Source organism: Pleuronectes platessa, chromosome 10 (genome assembly GCF_947347685.1).
Source record: "Pleuronectes platessa chromosome 10, fPlePla1.1, whole genome shotgun sequence".
NCBI lineage: Eukaryota > Metazoa > Chordata > Actinopteri > Pleuronectiformes > Pleuronectidae > Pleuronectes > Pleuronectes platessa.
Genome location: NC_070635.1, coordinates 22,019,331 through 22,038,814, shown reverse-complemented (window position 1 = coordinate 22,038,814; position 19,484 = coordinate 22,019,331). Strand labels below are relative to the sequence as shown.

Sequence of the window (19,484 nt, the reverse complement as noted above, 5' to 3'; positions counted from 1 at the left end):
AAAAATTATTTATAATAATTTAAAATAAAACTTCTGTACATTTAACAAGAGAGAATACTAGACTGATCATCTTCATCAGGTTAACCTTATGAGTGTGCAGCCGATCTGAACTCTTCTTTCCCGACCTTGCATCTCTACTGCAGATGAGATGGATTTAAGCAACGTAACACTAGCAGCTGTTATTGGAAAGACTGCAGGTGTGAATGTGTCTTACTGTCAAACAAAGAGCCTATGCTTGAGAATAACACACATGCATGCATGCATACACACAAACACACACACACACACACACACACACACACACACAAACACGCAAAAAGCTTCAATGTTTAATGGCAACTCAGAGGAGCTGGAGTGGAAAAGACTCAGTTACAATGAACACCAGATAACGGATTGGAAACAGAATCCCATCCGTCCAAGTTTGTTTTATTGCCCCATTGTGTTCACAAATGCTTTGAGATTCAAACAAAAGTAGCAGAGACACCCACGTGCAGCAGGGCTCGTGTCTGACGACGGCCTTCAGACGCTCTCTTTTCAGACAAACCGAGATAAAAGTCACACACACTTTAATTTCCCAGCGTTTGCTTCATTGTTTTACTGCGTTCTGAGGGACGTCGAATCAAACAATAGCTTTTTTACTATGTGTTTGAACCCAGTGCACCGCCAGTGTGTTTGTGAGAAACTCTATCATAAAACGGGATATGAACGGAAAAAAACTGTAGAGAGCGAGCACGGTTTCAACTGATGTCTTCCAGTTGTGTGACCTCTCTTTCCTCCTCCGTCTTTTTTCTGTCTCTCTGCCTCTCTCGGTTTAATAAGGCCAGCTGTAGAGTCTGGCTCTCCTGGGAAGCACAGTAGAGTGTGGCTCGAGCTGGGGCTGAAATTGGTGGTGGGGGTGCAAGTTGGGGGGGCGAGCACTTCCGACCATTTTCCCCATGCAATACACCATGCAGTCTGGAGCGTTGGCAGGCCGCCGCCAACTCTCTCCCCTTCCACTACTTTCCCTCCCACCTTCATTTCCTTCCTTTCCATCCTACTTTTCTTCTGCTGCTTCTGTCTCCTTTTCCCTCCTCCTGCTTTCCACCATCCCTCCTTGCTTTCTTCCATTTCCTACCCTCTTCCTGACGTCCTCCTTTCTTCGCTCACTGGCGAGGAAAGCAGACAATTACTTTTGGTAATGACCCTCTCCAGACGTCTGCTCGTTGGCATCATAACAAGTCCAGAAATCCTTCCCCCTCTCCCCTCCTTCTGTCACTTTTCAAAAACGACTGTCCAAGGACTGCGATAAATAGCGTAGCTCCTTGGAGTCTCTCTCCCCCTCTAGACGCCTGCTCTGTGGTACCATATCAGGTCCAGACCTGCTTCCGAGTTTTGACAGGTCCCTGACCTGCGCCAGAGCAGTTCAGCTGGGTTGGGAATGTATGTGTGTGTGTGTGTGTGTGTGTGTGTGTGTGCGTATGCACGAGGCTGAGCCTGGCTACGTTTGTGGGTGTTTTTCATCAGACTAATGAATAATAGGTCTGAGCTGAGAGAAGAGTATCGAGCGAGAGGAGAAGAGGAGGAGAAAGGAGTTGGGGAGGAGAGGGGAGGGGTAATGACTATCAGATGGTGTTCTACTACTGTGCTGCTGCAGCCACCACCACTGCTGCTGCTGCTGCTGCTTCTGCCGCTGTCGCTGCTGTATATTTAAAGGGAGAACTCAGTTAAGAAAAAAATCATTACTATTCTAAAGCCCTATGAGATGAATTAAAGCCCTATGAGATGAATTAAAGCCCTATGAGATGAATTAAAGCCCTATGAGATGAATTAAAGCCCTATGAGATGAATTGTAATTTGTGAATATGGGCTATACAAATAAAATTTGATTGATTGATTGATTGATATTCTCTGGAACTGTGCAAATAAGCATCTTGAAAAGGAGCAACTCAGTCCAAACGTAGGAAGCAAGAGGAGAGTCCAATGTGTGACATTTAAAATCTGGTGTGCAATACAGCGGACAGGAAGGCGACCTGCCAGAGTCAGAGAGAGTAACTGAAGGTCCTTAATTATCCCAATAAACAGATTTACTCTTTGGTTTAACTGGTGTTGGAAAAGGTAATATAAAACAGCTACAAAGACTATTTAGAGAATAATGAACTATCCCATGACTCCTCACTAACCCATGACCACCAGTTCCTCTTACTTCGAACATTGAAGCAACTTCCAGCTCAACAGCCGCAACACTCAAACATTTTAGATTTCTTGTCCCCAAACCCCTCCGAGGGATGTCACCTTTTCACAGACATATTCTCGTGTGTGAGATTTCGTCATATATACAACAATATCCCCAATAAGCTGTTCCCTAGTCCTGTGGTCAGAAATCCACAGACAAACATGTAACAAGTTTAGCAGTGTCAGCCTTATTCATTTTACATCTTAGGTACTCTGTTGGGTTTGTTGCTTAATATGCATCAGGATTGTTATACTTGTATATTTAATTTCGGTTCATTTTGGGGAGATTTGTGAAAACATATTGTTAAATCACTCTTATTTGCTACATAGACCTCCTCTATTGAACAGCACAATTCTGATCATAAGATTCACTGATTTGCATCAATGCACCACAAAGTTCATAATGCAACTTATCTAATAAAAAAGGTGTAAGACAGAAGGAATTTCCGATTCTTTGTTTTAAGATACGGACAATTTTACATGAAGTTTGCAAAATAAGCCGTGCCACCATTAAGTATAAAAACAAAATCACTGCTCTCAACTCCCTGCTGAAAGTGTAACACACTGACAGTACAGCACAGCTAGGCAGGTACTTAACTTACTTAACAGTAAATAACAAAATGTGTGTCTTTATCTGAGCTTTAGTTTATTTTCAGGATTAAAAAAAAGTTTTTAGCTGAAGGGAGGAAACTGAATATAAAATACTCAACATGATTAATTAAAATCTGAATTGTGAAGTTAGGCCACCACTCACTGTAGTTCTATGTAAATGTACTATTACTGGGCTATAATGTTGCTATTCCTCTTCCTACAACATTCTCCAAGCAAATGCAACTATGAGTGATGATGAAAAGTCGAACAGTCTGCTTTCTGCTCAGTTCAATGTTTTCTGGCCTGTGGGCAGCGGTTCAGAAAGAAATGGATCCTGAGTTAGAGCAGCCACACACTCGTGGGAGATGCAAATCAGAGGAGGATCATGCTAATGCATGTAATGACGGATCACAGCAAGGGAGGGTGGTTTGGAAATAATAGGGTTTTTCATCCGCTGTATGGTAACAGCTTGAGGTAGAAACGCATAACCACAACCAATGTGTAGCTGAGAGACTCAATGTGGCCTTTTTGATGTGACTGTTGCATTACTGAGTGCCATTCTAATTGTGGACTGATCTGTTGCTCCAAATCAAAGATCTCCTTGTTTTCTAATTCAGAACTGGTAAAAGAACTGATGAGATATCCATTAGACTCATTATTTGATTATACTTTACCAATCAGAAGCAGATCCGACACCAGAGCCAAACCCCCCTGTTTACCACATTGCTGTGCTGGTTTTCCAACCATGCAAGACAAATCAGCTGCTGGATTACACCACAGTGCTGGTTGTCAAAAGTTTGTTTTCACTATGTGATTTGGTTATTTTTGTTCTGCTTTGCTTTGGGCTTTTCATTACATGCAATACCTACAAAAATACAATCTTATGAGCTGTTGAATCTGGGTCACACCCTGAGGTGAGGCCCTGAGAGCAGGAAAGTGATCTGCAGTAAAGGTCACTGCTGAGGGAGCAGGGACGCTGGTAGGGAACAGTTCTGAGTGACACGATCTGATGTGGAAAAACGTTACTTATTCACTGACTGGATGTGCTGCTTGTTTCCCTTGAACTCTTATTCCATGTAAGATCTGGAGTTGTTGACACCACATCTCAAGCCACAACAGTAACATGAAGCCTCAGTCATTTATCCTATGTCAGTATTTTAAGAACATGTCATGGAATTGTATGTGCAGCACAAGGACTGCCAAGGGTGCAAGGGTGGAAAGTTAGTTGTGCTGAGGATTTCCACTTTATCCTGCCTCACATGTTGACTGCCCTATACTTCAGGCCGCTAGTGGCCGACCACTGCTGCAAAGGACGTAGAAGACATGTTCACTTCATTCTGCATCAGCACACTGCCACTGACTGTGAGGCGCTGTTTAATGCTTTACTCACAATGTATTAATATTGAACCTACTATATGTCAAAATTGCACGTTCAAATTCGACAATGCATTTCCTTGGGCTCTTATAAACACACAAGTGTGAAGCCAATAAGATGAACAATGTTCGAGATATGCAAACCACATTCAGACAGACAGAATGAATGAGTGAGTACATAAATAGATCTTTAGCTGTAGGACCAGTGAAAGCCAAAACCATAATGCTTCTCAGTTTTTCTCTATAAACCAAGCTTTTATTACATTATAGAGGAGGATCAGATTTAACCCATGCTGGGTTTTTTTATTATAGTACTTAGACAGTGGTCTGATCCCTACCTATAACCTATCCCCCCATCATACTTCCCCCTATCCTTTCTGCTCCCAGCACTTCTTGCATGTACTGTAATCAACAACTGCAACCAACATTGGCTCCTGTTCACACAGTCAGCACCACAGCATAAACACTACAACTGTGATTGAAGGGTAGAGATAGATACAGAGGAGAGGGAGAGAAATATGGAAAGAGGAGAAAAAACAACGGCGGAACCGGGGGAGAGAGGGAGTGATGAATGGTGACTATAACATTGTGTAACTCTGACAGATTATTCATTGTGCTATTAGTTTTCAGCAGCAGCTCACGGTTGCCAATCTACACAAAAGATGCATACCAGCAACGGCAGTTGGGTTTAGAGTTTTCATTAATGCACTACTGAGGATTATGGACTTCATTGTTGAGTTTCGTATAGGTTGTCGACCTTTAACCACTGTGCATTTGAGGCAGGAAAAAAAATGTAAAGGTCGGTCAGTTCCTTGGAAATGAGACTTTAGTTGCATGATCATTGCTAATAAAATCCCAGAGACCTCAAGTTGGAAAAGTAGATCAGAGTTTGATGAAGGCAGTCAAATACTTTTCATACTATCTGAGGCAAAGATCCATTTTCCAAACATCTAGAACACACAGAGATGGACATAGATAGATAGATAGATAGATAGATAGATGGATGGATGGATGGATGGATGGATGGATGGATGGATGGATGGATGGATGGATGGATGGATGGATGGATGGATGGATGGATGGATGGATGGATGGATGGATGGATGGATGGATGGATGGATGGATGGATGGATGGATGGATGGATGGATGGATGGATGGATGGATGGATGGATGGATGGATGGATGGATGGATGGATGGATAGATAGATAGATAGATAGATAGATAGATAGATAGATAGATAGATAGATAGATAGATAGATAGATAGATAGATAGATAGATAGATAGATAGATAGATAGATAGATAGATAGATAGATAGATAGATAGATAGATAGCTTTTCCTCATTAGTTTAATCCATAGGGATTTCCCCTACTTGTCTCCCCTCCCCTGTCTATTTTCATTTCTTCTTCTCTTCAGGAGGAAGACAGATTGTTAAAGGGAGTTTAAGTGAGTAAAATAGCAGCTCTCCTCCACACTACAAGTGAATGAATAAACCCAGTTCCAGGCTTCAGCCATTAGTCCAGGTTGAACTATCAGCTTCCAGCACTGTGGCTTGTCTACCCCAGCCTCCCAGCCTGCTGCCCAGGGACAAACACAGGGGGAGACCGCAGGTAGAAAAGTAGACGCGGGGAGAAAGGCAAACTCTGACTTCACCACTTGAGCCTCTCAGCTTCTTGCTGTCAAGAAAATGGTTGAAGAAAACATAAATTTTTCGCAAACCGAAGTCCCAGTTCTACCTCTTGATGGTAGCCTGCTCTGTCAAATAAATCTGGAAAAAAGAAAGATCAGCCAGTAGAGAAAAGTAGGAAAAATGTAGGATATCATTTTCAGTTTTTTTGCCTGCACAACTGAACCATGTCAAAACCTGCAAACACAATATTCCAGAATATTATGAGATCATATTAATAGTTTGATTGTGTTGGGCATCTGATATTTGATTCTACTGTCCAAGATCATGTCTTTATTACCCCTGTCAGTTGACAACTTTTTATTCCTGTTCAATTTCCATATTAAGTCACCATCCAAGTAACTGAATATGTATAGAGTATTCATGCAGAGTTTCATAAGGCTCCGTGGCCTCTAAGGTCACCAAACCCACCCAACAAACTGGGGTGATGCAAGTTCTGCTTTAGGGTGGATTTCCCCTGAAACACACAAGTGTGCAGCCAAAACAAACTCCTGCTGATGGTTTGCCTCTTGCCTCCGGTCTCTCTGGCCCGCTTCTAGACAGCAGCCGGGGGACCCTCACCGCACAGAGGAGGAGCGGCGGAGTCCTCTGGCCCTCCCACCGCCTATAAGACCAGAGGCAGACGGAAACACTCAGACAGCAGGCACACGTGGAGCAAAGAGGCAGAGAGGGAAGAGGGCCGACCAGCAGAGAGCAAGAGAGAGTCAAACCGCTGCCACGGACTGGGAGTAGTTTCTGCATCTGGACTTGAAACAGACAGATATAGAAACAAAGGACCAAGACAGGAGAAGAGGAGAAATCAACAACCACTTGACTGCATCATGTGCTTTCTGCCACAGGATTAACTGAGAGAGGAACTGACCTGTGAAGTGATTTGTGTAAACCAAGAGAGAAAAACAAGACGGTCGTGGAACCTGCAGCCACCTGTGACACAGCAGCTCCAAGGTCAAGTCACTCTTGATTTCTGACTCAAGATCAAATTGCTGAACTTTGAAGCCAAGATAGACTCAGCCTTGTTAGAGGTACATCTGACTTACCTGGCTCAACACATTTCGCAGCGAAGACACGTTGGGGGTAAGGTGACATTTTGAGCGGTGGACACCTTTAGGGAGCAGCATCGTTGCAGAAACGTTACAAGTTTAATCTCAACAAGTGGAAATCACACAAGTATCAATCAGCAGCTGCCAGACTCTTATCACGATAAAGATGACATTCGCTATGCTGCGCACGGCGCCTCCCGCAGGCCGCTTCTTGTATGGCGACATCGCGCTCCTTTCCGAAGACGAAGACGAGAACGGGAGCGAAGGGTCCGGCTCCGATGAGCACAGCTCCAACGCCTTCCGCCTGTCCTCCTCGTCCCCGTCTGCCTTCCACATCAAGATGAGCAGGAAGAGGAAGATGTGCGCGGGAATTGGCATTAGCGGGGTAGGTATGGGGGGCATGTTGGGAAGGCTCGCCCCGCCAGGCATGTCTCCCCCGGGGGAAATTCGCCAGAGGACTGCAGCCAACGCGCGGGAAAGAGATCGCACCAACTCTGTCAACACTGCGTTCACGGCGCTGCGCACACTCATCCCCACCGAGCCTGCAGACAGGTACAGAGCAGCCTGTGTCCCGACGTTTGGTCTTATTCACAGAAAGGATCCCAGACAAAAAAGGGGAAAAAGAACTCCCTGATATTGCTCTAGATACCATTTAATCACTGTTAATTATTTCTTGAACAAGCTTGTAGTTATGATTTGATTTAATAAAGATGTCATACTTTGTGCCCAGGATGTGGTCACTCTGAGACACATTTAAAATCAAGCATCATTGTCTTTATGTTGCACCTTGTTTTGAATTGCATTACAAAAACTTAAACAAAATGTTGATTATTGCATCAGTATTTCACAATTTCAAAACAACTTTTGTTTTCAATAATACCGTATCTCTCCCTCTAATTTGATGATTAGGAAGCTGTCGAAGATCGAGACTCTACGTCTGGCCAGCAGCTACATCAGTCATCTGGGGAACGTCTTGCTAGTGGGAGAGGGACTTCATGAAGGACAGCCGTGCCACGCTCCTTCACCACCGTTCTTCCATGTCAACTCCTCCCCCACCCGAGGATCTGACCAATCGACTCAGCCCAAGCACATCTGTACTTTCTGCCTCAGCAACCAGAGGAAAATGGTGAGCAGAAAAACTGAGAGTCAATAGAAGTAAACAAAAGGAAATGGTTAACAGGTCAAATCTAAAATAATATATGTAGTCTTCCAATGAAACTGTCTAATTGAAACATTCTTTTACAACAAGACTAAGTGCCATCGTGTCAAAAAACTACTTCCAAAGAGATCAAATGAGTCAGATTTAGCAGGAAGAAAAAAAAAAGGAAAATAGAAAGAAGCTTCTTGTGAGAAACCGCGCAGTGCTTTAGGGTCACTTTGGTGTTTAAAGCTGACCTGAGATCAGTGACTGTGCCTATAAAACTGATTGGCCCTCAGGGATTTTTAAAAGCAGAACCTCTTTAAAGTTCTCTTCTGGGGTGAATGAGCGTGTGTTATTGTGCTGTTGGGGGTTAGTTTAACTCGAGCAGGTGGGTTGGAATTCAAGGTGGTTTCTGAGACTCACTGGACATCACATTGAATGCAAGTGATTGTTTTTGAGTCTGAGGGCTGAGCAGTGAGAAAGAGCCGTTCCCTCTAAAACAGAGAAATGTGCAAAACCATCACGTAAAAACTGTCCAATCCAAAATGTGGTGTTTGTTTTTTTCCTTTTATATTTTTAAGAAATATGAATTTAAAGTTTACAAGGGTATTTATGCAGCGAGTGAGATTTACGACCGGGAGCCCATGAAATCCATCCAAAACCATGTGTATAATTTCAAGAATGTATTGACGTCAGGCCGAATATGAGGTTTTAATCATAACTCCTTAACAACTGACCCGAGATAAACCGATTGCTAACTGGCAATGAGTCTGTTCCACTGGAATTTGATGTCACTGTGCAAAATACAGGTATTTGTTCATTTAACACATGCTCAGTATTGTTAAGAATTGCACTTTGTTGCACTTGAATCACTTGAATTTAATTTGGGAAAAATGTAGAAAAACTCATTTTCGTAGCACGCTTTTTCCACACTTCCTCCGCTGCTGCACTGTCCGTCTACACCTTCATAGAGACTCCGAAAAGGAGAACTTGATCCTTCGCGCATTTCGACTCATATTTAACTGATTCTGCACAGGAAATAATCAAGAACACTCTCAGCAGAGGAAAGTCTTCAGTCTGATGAGAAATAACGGGGGATGAAGAGCTGACATCAGATGACTATAATCCAATTATATGACTCCAGCTCCGACTTCAACAAACACCGCAGAAGATGATAGAGGGGTGACGTCCACTCGACTCTCCCCCTCTAACCCATAGCCGCTGCCCATTTAGCAGGATTTATGGGTAAGGAGCTGACATCTGGCAGACTCCCCCGTTACCCCAGCAGTGTGTGAAAGCTAATACCCTCCTCAGTGTCTAAACTCAGAGACCCTTTAGCTGGGGGATAACCTGAGTCCCAGCAGTGTGTCTCCCCCTCCCTCCTGCCTCCCCTCTGAACCTCTGTGAGTGAAAGCCTAGACGTCCTTGGTGTCCGACCCAGACACCCTCAGCTGGGAGATAACTGATCTGAAACCTGTCTCGGCCTATCCATTGTCGCCTTTTCGTTTTGGTTCTCTCTGTCATCCATCGTTATTATCCCCTACCTCCTTTACTCTCAAACCCTCCTCATTCCGGTTCACTTTTTCCTCTTCGACTCGCTCCCCGAGCTTCCCTCATTCCCCCGGCTCTCCCTCCTCTCTCTGCGTATCGATCAGCCTGGTGGAGGTCGGAGCTGTCAGTTGGAGCTGTGTAACACTATCTGCTGCTGTCAGCTCTCAGCTGCACACGCATGACTTGACCTGTAAAGTCGCATGCTGGGTAGAGAACAATTTTGAAACGTTCTCACATCAAAAATACCAAACATAGACACTTTGAAAACGTCTATGTTACTTAGTGTCAGTCACATTAGGCTTTTTTATTAGTTCCATAAAATATCACATTATTCTCTGTTATATAAGATGTACAGTTTGCCAGATGCATTTTTACTGTTTTCCCTGAAACGCGAGGACGAGGTGAACCCAGGTGAAAGTTAGGGAAAGATTTAGAAGACACCGCTTTTTGGAAATTCCATATGAAGATATAAAAACCCTCCCTCAGTTCCAATTATGGTCAATTCAATTGTTTTCCAAATTAAAGGTTATATAAACAATATTCATTGCCACTAGATGTCACACTAGCACATCTTCTGGCACCAAAACAACGTATTCGTGAGCAACACCTGTAGCCTCGCTTCCTCAGCGGTGTCGTAAAGCTTAATGAAAGCAGCTCCTAGACACACACAACCAAAATCACAAATGAACAACTGAATAAAGTTACCTTGTGTACAAGAGAGCCAACAAAATAAAATAAAAACTCTTTCAGCTAGCTATTGATCGGTCGCCTCTCATCCCACAGTGCTCGATCCAGTCAGGTCCTGTCTGGGCCTCCGTTTGAGATGCTTTGCTTGGTAAAGCAGCAAGCAGCTTGTTAACATGGCCAGCATCGTGCTGTGTGGAGACATTGTATATTAAAAAAAACATGGTTACATCCCTGTTGATCAGAGCTGGAGCCATCTTGTTTTTATAAAAGTGAAAAAGGGCCAATGCCGGCAGAGGAAGGGACTCACATGCACCACATGCACAAAGAACACAAAGGCTCGCATCACAACACACAAAGGGGAAGTGTGACTTCAATTTTTGTTCAGAATTTATTTTTTTTACATAGAAAATAATTCATGTTTAAAATCTTTTAAAACCAATCACGCCATTCAAAATAAATAAACTGATCACAAATAATATCTAACGTTTTTTGTTTTTTTTTGCTCAGTAAATTTCTACAACTGCTGGGCCGTTGCACTTTCTGAGCAGTTGGATACGTGTAGGTGTGTTGGTTGCAGACTATCTTCAGCAGGACATTAACACACAAATGGTTCTTCAGGAAGTATTTACAGCAGCAGGAGAACGTAATGAGTCAAAGAGTCTCCCTCTTCATGCTAATGAGGGAGCATGTCGCGCGATGAGGCATTTCAATTATTGTTAATCTCTATGGAAGAGCCGAATATGTTGTATCAGGCTTCAATACACAGACAGTGGTTCATTTTAGTTCGTTTTAATCCGATAATATATTGATAATAAGAAACATATATAATCAGGAACCTATTTGAATCTACCAATATAAAGATATTGACACACACAGCTGACTTAACAATAATGAGTTAACATCGATAAAACGTGGTGAGACCCATCTCAGAGTGTAATTCTGTTGCAGTGGAGCTAAAATTTGTCTAACAATCGATGGCCAAATTAAATTTATATCATTACATTGAAAATTATTTAAGGAGAAAATAAGTGATTCTACATTCAACGGGCATTTAAATGGATAAGTGTGATTGGCAGAAGCTGAGAGCATTTCACTCTCCTTGGAAAAGTGGCTGTGCCGAGCCTTTAAGTGGGCTAAAGGGCAGAGTCGGTGCTGGTGATTACAGAGAGGAAACGATTGTGAAGGTAAAACGAGACTTGGTGTCCTGGGCTCTCTCTCCTTGTATGTTTTTATGGCTATTGAGGTTCATCACAGCTGTCAGGTCTGCTTAGAGCCGCCACCTCAATTACATCTATTTCCAACGTGGGAGAGAGCGAACGTGAGAAAAGTATACGCTCATTTCCTCCTATTATGTGTGTATACAGTATAACCATTTCAAAACAGCAGTCTGTTTGTAATGACTGCTGCACAGAGACACCATGCTACATATTCAGTGGAATACTAATGTGAATTCATTATCTGTGGAACTTAATGTTCAAGTTTTTATGATTTTATAATTGAATTTGAACATTTGAAGGATTTAAAATTGAATATATTTTACCTTCATTGATGTTCTGTTAATGTCATAGTGATGTTAACAAAAAAATCAAAACAGTTTTTCATTTCTGATTGAAGTGTTTTTGAGGTACTCCTCAGTTTGAGCTCTTGGATACTTCCCGCTAATAAGAGCTGTTTGATTTCATTTTAAATGCATTCAGCTGTGCTTCTGTTAGATCTCATCTTCCCCTGCTAAACCTGTGATATAGGCCAAACTTTACTTCCCATGTTTTTATCAGAAGCCAGACTATTCACCAGACATCCACATATATCATAAAGAAGTTTGAATTTTCATAAAAAAAATGTTCAGGGGTCGGGCACCAGCAGTTTGACAAACTGGTGTGCATCTCTCGCATGCAGGTGAATTTGATATATGCAGGAATAAAAAAAAAGCAGGGGACGGTCGTGATGGTTCCATCTGTGAATGAGATGTACAGGGCTTTAGAAGAGGGTTGAGGTGAGCTGAGGGCTGCTTCAGTCCCAGTGCTGTCTGGTTGATTGATGCAGATATCCTGTGTTAGGCCTCTGCTGATCAGGGCAACTGTCAGGTGCCTGGACTCGAGCTGAAGCAGGACCACTGCACGACTTTTTTAACTATCACAAATTTATTATGTCCAGTTTGTCGGTAATGATCTTGAAATGCACCGGTTGAGCGTCTGCAGTTGAACTTAAACACGTGTTTACTTGTGCCTATAGTATACAGAGGCAGCCCGCTGCACCACTTGGTGATACTGATGTGGTGTTTACTCAGAGATACAATATAAAAAACACAAGGTTTTTCACGCGTGCCCATCTGTCCACTGTGTTGTCTTTAGGCCGTGGTCCTTGACGCAGTTTTAGAGCTTCCTTCACAACTCCGGCTTCTTTCTTTTGGCCTGCAGCAGGCACAGGGTCATTTCAATTCAGTGGCTAACCTAAATATAATCTGTGATGGGTCCACCAATAACAGAAGTCACACTGGACTATTTCCTTTGAAGCCCGAATGGGACAAGGGCAAACTCTTTCCTATATTTAAAAAGAAAGAAGCTCGTTCGACTTGATTGGATTAAAAAAAGAATTTATATGTTTGGAAACAAAATAAAAATCTCGGAAAAAGTATAACTCCCGTGATACTTATTGTGTGGTTGCTGCAAATAGACCACGGTCCCCTTTGAGACGATTACATTCAGTTGAGTTTACAAGCGTTTTAAGGACCAACCCCGATTTAATTCCAGCTGAAAGGAGTCTAATTTATTTGGAATTTTCTCTACAAATAAAAATAATTTTCACTGCCTCTAATATCATGAATATAATTTTTTTTTTTTTTACATCTGAGCTGCTTTGATTTGAATGATTTTTGTGTGTGACTGGAAAAGCAGGGTGAATGGAAACACAGTCATACTGAAGCTGCACTGTGTCAGCTAGACTGACTTATCTCTTCTAGTGTGTGTGTGTGTGTGTGTGACAGCAAATGAGTGTGTTTAGTGGCTGAATCTAAGTGTATGTCTATGTGTTTAAGAAAGAAAATTAGAGCGAAAATTAGTATTATGATTGAAATGTTGTACTTGTCCTTGCCTACACACACACACACACACACACACAGACACACACACACACACACCCACACACACACCCCAGCCAGCTCTCTGTGTCTGGAAGTCATTGGCAGTGCAGAGCGGAGCAACAAATGAGCTAATTGTTCTGTAAATGATTTATCCTCTGCTGAGGCCTGTACAGTCAGTGTTTAATTCAGCTGCTATTAGAAACACATTGACGTCGGACTTTGATGGTGATGCTAAAGAAGCCTGGAAACCGCTCTCTGCGAAACGCCCTCCCTGCTTCCACACACACACACACACACATTCACACCCACACATGACACATATACACATATGCGGGCACACACTATATTGCACGACCACAAAAAGACTGACACACAGGCGTGCAGTGCACCACACTCACATGCTTTTATCAAGCCTTTCGTTGCACTTCTATTTTTTTCTAGATTTTACAGCCAGACGGCAGTTCATTGCTTCTCTAGACAACCAAAAAAAACCTCATATATGATTACTCAGTTAAAGAGCCCTGGATCACGACTGTGCTTTCAACACTTTCTAAACTAATGGTGTGCAGGAAGTTGTGGAAACAGAGACAGGGAAGGGGAGAAAGAGGGAGAGAGAAACAGCCAACAACTCAGCAGGATAATCAACTTCGCCATTTATCCTCCAGTTTGGACAGTTGGTTTTCAACTGTGCCGAAACTACACTTAGCTTTTTTTGTAGAGATCAAATGAAGCGTGAGTATTAAGAGAGCCTAAATGCACGGATAGGACGCACAGGAGCACGCTAATGACTGTGGTTTCTGCAGTCGTTGGGATTATTATTCTGTTTTCACTGGAAAAAAGCATTACGTCACTTGTGTGCATGAAGCAGACGTTTCAGAGTCATAGATGAAAACTTAAATGCCCTATTTACACTTAATGCTGGTGTTGACTCCTGAGTGAGAACTTTGCCTGTTTGCGCCTCACTCAAACTATGCTAATCAAGTGCACCAAGGGTGGCTAATACACCGCGAGCAATTTTCAAATATATTCTAACCCACGTCCAGTGTGTGTCTGTGTCTGCGGGCCGGGCTTTGTGTATGACTGCATGCCTTCATGCATGGACCTGTCTGTATATTTGCAGCACAGATGGAAGCAGTTAAAGCCTAATTTAACACCAACAGAAGAAGTCGGGTCAGATAACTAACAAAATCTATTAGCAAAACTATGATTCTGTTGTCGTTTGGTCTGTGGGGAGAGGGCTGCCCCTGGAGCAGATTAGAACAAAAGTGGAGAAAGCTGAGCCAGACAAAAAGCAAACCTTATAAAGTGTACAACACTGGGAAGAGCAGGAATATGCTGTTTAAATTTAGTAATTTCTTTAACCATGATCTACTGAAGGTAATGAGCTATTGGCACTGATGATGAAGTGCAGAAGTCTGAGACTGGGGGAAATGACACTGCATCTGAATAAGCAATCAGATAAATCAAGTGTTTTTCAGACGTCATCAGGATGCCTTTTAGCAAACCACAGTGAGCACGAAGTGCACGTCTGATGTGTCCAAGCCACATAACGGCTGACTGCGGCTCATTCGGGTGTTAGTGAGCTTATTTAAATGTCTGACGTGTTATTTATTGCACCGTTCTACATTGTAGGTCTCAGATCTTCTAATCGATGATCATTTATGAGGATAATTACAGCTTCTAGTAGCCACTCGAGACGCTGACTCACATTCGCATATTTTCACTCGATAAACTAAAGGGATATTACCAGTTTTCATTTCATGGTTGAATACCAACAGCCTTATATGATTTTCAGGCCAGTGCCCAAGTGGAATTATTTTTCTTTTTTCCAACCAGTCATTCCTCTCCCTGTGCAGCCAGAAACTAAATTAGATGTTTGTGTTTGACAGAGCGGCCTAACGCAGGAAAAGAAAAAAAAAAGAGAGAGTGAGAGAGAGAGATTGCATGGAAAAATCCACAGTTATAGGTACAGGAACAGCATGGGTTTGAGCTTCAGAAAAACAACATTCAAGTTTGAATTTGATAAGATGCTGCGAAGAGTGTGCTTACTATCTTCTCATTAAAGTCAAGACTGGCTGTTTTCACCTTGCTAAAACAATAATATTGTTCCAGTGTGTTAACATCATCATATTGTGTCTAAAGTAAACATCATCAGGTAATCATATTAGTGTCGGACAAATCACCCCCCTGGGACGTCAGTGGTATGTCTGTGTGTGTGTGGGTGTTTGGAGAGGAAAAGAGGGATATGTCATCCGACCATGCTCTATTAGTCTTCAGGAGATTGTTTTGACTACCAGTCCGGTCTCAGAGCCCCCCTCCCCTCTTCCTCCTGCTTTGATGGAACCAGCTACACTCCGGCTGCCCCCCCCCCCCAGCTCCAGCTGTGCTCCTCAAACTATCACCGGGCGCTCACAGTCAGGCGTGGGCCGATTTCATGGTCATTTCATGTAATTTGGTAAATTATCCAATTGTCATGCACGGTTTCTGAGAGAGATTTTTCATATACCCGCCCTCACTAACCTGCATCGCCTTTTTATTTCCACTGATAAAGACCTAGGATTTTCCACAATGCTTTCCAGCAAACACCAGAGTCTAGCGTGGCTGCGTGTGCGCTCCTGTCTTCAAGCTGTTTTATATAGTAGAAAGTTTCAATAGTAGTCATGCTGTACAGTAAGGCCAAACGTTTTGCAGGCTCTGTTTGCAATCATTTACTTATTCACAATTTATAGAGACAACTCCATGCCGATTATACCGTGTGTCAGATGGCAGAACAATACTCAGGTCATTTAAGCTTCCAGTTTCTGGCACTCCACCTTATTTTCCCAGACTTAGTAACAGATCATTGATTGTCTAATTATACTGCATTTGGGAATTCGTACAATTTTCCTTAATCTAACAAAGACCGTGATCTTTTTCTAAATTTAGTCAAGTAACATAATTATACAACGGAAATAGAGAAAGAAAAAGAATCCCTCCACTCAAATCTGTAAAATATATTTTTAATTTGCTGAGAGTGCAGAGATCTTCTTCAAGGCAGGAAGAAAGCTATTATTTGCACAGATTTGAGGGTTGAGTTGTTGAACAAAAAAAAAGTACAATCATGCTTTAGCCACTATTAGCAGATGTGTTTCAAAAGCAGATGCTTTAGGACAAACAACATTACAGTGACACTGAACAATTTACAGATACTTTCAGTGTCAACATTAAGCTGGTCCATTGATATGTTGTGAAAAGTGTTTGCTTTGGTAATGAATGTAATTACTAGCGGAGAGGATCCCATGAAATGGGAAAGGAGAAGAGTAGTGATGAGTTAACAACACTGATGTATAAAAGATTAGATTTTTACACAATAATGCAACAAGTCTCATGGCTGCAATGAAGTCTGGTAACCTAGTAATAATTTAGTTTCAGAAAAAGTTTCTCTACATACACTTCAACATACCGCAAAAAAACTAAATATAACAAAACTGTAAAATAATTTCAATGGTGCTTTATTGGGAATGTAATAATGACCCTCTGCTCTGGGTCCAGCTGGACGTTGGATTTGACGGAAACAGTTCCTGCGTCTCCTCGCACTCGCCTCAATCAGTGGGAGGATCGATTCCTGTCCAGATCCTAAGATCTCACGCTCGTATTACCTCCTGATACCCTTCCAAACACCTACCCACCTCTGTGGATGTCAGTCAAGCAGATTTTTCCAAACACCTACATCTTGTGCACGGTCTGAGAGAGGAAATGTGTAACAGGTGTTCGGCTGATGAGTGGAGGGCGAGGGGAGGGGGCGGCGGCGGACACGGTTAGATGAGATGATATGAGGGAGAGGGGGGGGGAAGAAAAGTCAGGGGAGGACAAGAGTGTAGACGAGTTGAACCGAAGTCTACTTTGAATATAGGATTTGTACATATCTGTCCATAAAAGCACGAGCAGCATCAAATATCTATTGATTGAAAAGTATTTACAGAAGCTGGAGCGAGTATCACCCACATGTCAAGTTAGAAAAAGTCCGGGGACTGTTGAAAAGCTGGTGGGAGACGGCCTGACAGTCGAATGGAGCAGAGGTTAGGTGGGGAGGGAAAATGTGATGTGATTTTCCTGGCCAGATAGAGAAAGTCTCCAGCGCCAGCCAGGAAATCAGGGCTTCTCCGTTCTGATACCACAGATAAATGAGAAACACATCATCACACAGCTTTTCATGATGTCACCGCTCAGCCCATAATGAAATTTAAAAAAGACATATTCTACAGTCTCCGTGACCACAGTTATTGAATGCATGCTACTGTACAGCGCGTGCTTGAGTAAATCGAATTGAATTTGACTACAAACAAACCCACATTCATTTACTGTGTCAGCGATTACAGTGAAAGTTGATCTATTTCCATGAATCATCTCTATATTTAGATGTAGTGCAGTTGAATGACACAATAATGACAACCTGACATCAATGAGTCACTGCTTTATAATGTTGTAATACAAACTTTTGTGTTTTATAATCAAGAGTTAATGAAAGACAGACTAAAGACACAAATATGAAAATGACAAATTATTCACTCGTCATAATTGAAGTGACATTTTCTTTGTCGCCAACAATTCAACAAATTTTTGAAGGATTATTTCACTACGTTGGAAAATCGGTTCTCTTTTCATTTATTATGTCGCATGTCTGTCTAACTTAGCCCCACACACACACACATCCCTGAGGAGAACTGAGGTTAAGTCCGTAGAGAGTGGATTCAGTCCAGTCAATGAAGCAAATAAACGTATTTTCCAAAACAGTGAATTATTCCTTTTGAACCGATTGTGATGTTGAGTCTTGAACTGATCAGCAGTGTGATTTTCTCTCTTGCAGAACAAAGACCGAGACAGGAAGACAGCCATCAGAAGCTAACAGTGAGGACGCACACCATGTGGATAAGGTGCTCGTCACTTTGACAGCACTTTGGGTGATTTTACAATTTCTGCAACTTGAAGATGTACAGACTTGTGATCCATTGCAAGGACTTTTCAAGGAATTCTATAGCACTTCCAGGACTTTTCAAGGAACTTTATGAAGCGTTTTTTTTTCCCGGTTGACTTATTATTTTGCTTTATATGAAATTTTTTATTCTACAGTGTTTTCAAATATGATTCAAACACTCCTGAAATGTTTAACTATACTTTTTATGGGCTTTTGCTTTCTTATCAACACCACAAAGAGACTTTCAACAACACTTATGAGAGACCTTGTACTGTATTGACTCAACAACTGTTTGTTCAGAGTCAGTGGAACTTATGGCACATGATCGAAAAAATACAAAACCTATGAAAGATGTTTGTATTCAAAAGCTGTGTGTTATTAATGTGTAAACTGAAATATAAATGTATATTTATGTGACATTACATTATATAATGAAACTATGTTATTTAACAGGCATATGACATTATGGAAAAATAATGAGAATTGGTTTAAGGTACAAAGCGATGGCTATTGATACAGTTTATGGCATTACAAAAAAAAATCATGCTGGAACTTTTGTGGTATATTGGTTATTTCTAATAATAATTTCTGGAAGTTGATGCTGGAAAATAACTCAAGATGACCAATAAATCTTTTTGTATATCTGGAAGTAGATTTCATTCATATGTTGGTGGTATTTTGAGCAGATTGCATTCACAAACCTCGTCCTGATCCACCCCCCACTTGCAACAGATCGACATTATGAAAAGTTTCCACTGCGAAACCTCCCTGTGTCGTGCAGATATTCAAAAACCAAATGGCAGTTTTATCATACGTTTGCTCCTTCAGGCCGGAAGAGGCACACAAAAAATCCCTTCACCAAAGACGCAGTACAGTGAGCATAAATACAAGTTCCACAGCGACTACACCTGCAGCTCGCATCATCCTAATTCCTACTTTTCTTTTAGTCTCTCTATCACACACTACCTCCTTCTTTTGCTTTCTCTCTTTCTTCTCTTCTGGGGCGCTCAGATCAGAGCAGACAGAGACAGAGAGCGTCAGAGGACGAGGCGGACAAGAGGGGTTTGAGGAGCAGAAAAAAAGTAGAGAGCGGAATTGAATCTGCAGGTATGGCTGCTTGGACATCTGCCTGTGTCCCCTCACTGTCCTCTTCTTTACCTTTCCACA

General features: G+C 42.1%; 1 protein-coding gene across 1 annotated transcript; it reads left to right on the top strand.

Moving 5' to 3' along the window:
- Positions 1–7,071: 7,071 nt before the first annotated feature.
- LOC128449723 (basic helix-loop-helix transcription factor scleraxis) lies at positions 7,072–18,966 on the top strand. Its single transcript, XM_053433014.1, has 3 exons — positions 7,072–7,457; positions 7,815–8,031; positions 18,210–18,966. Exons 1-3 carry the CDS (start codon positions 7,072–7,074, stop codon positions 18,246–18,248), a joined length of 642 nt encoding a protein of 213 aa, XP_053288989.1. The 3' UTR covers positions 18,249–18,966.
- Positions 18,967–19,484: the final 518 nt, after the last annotated feature.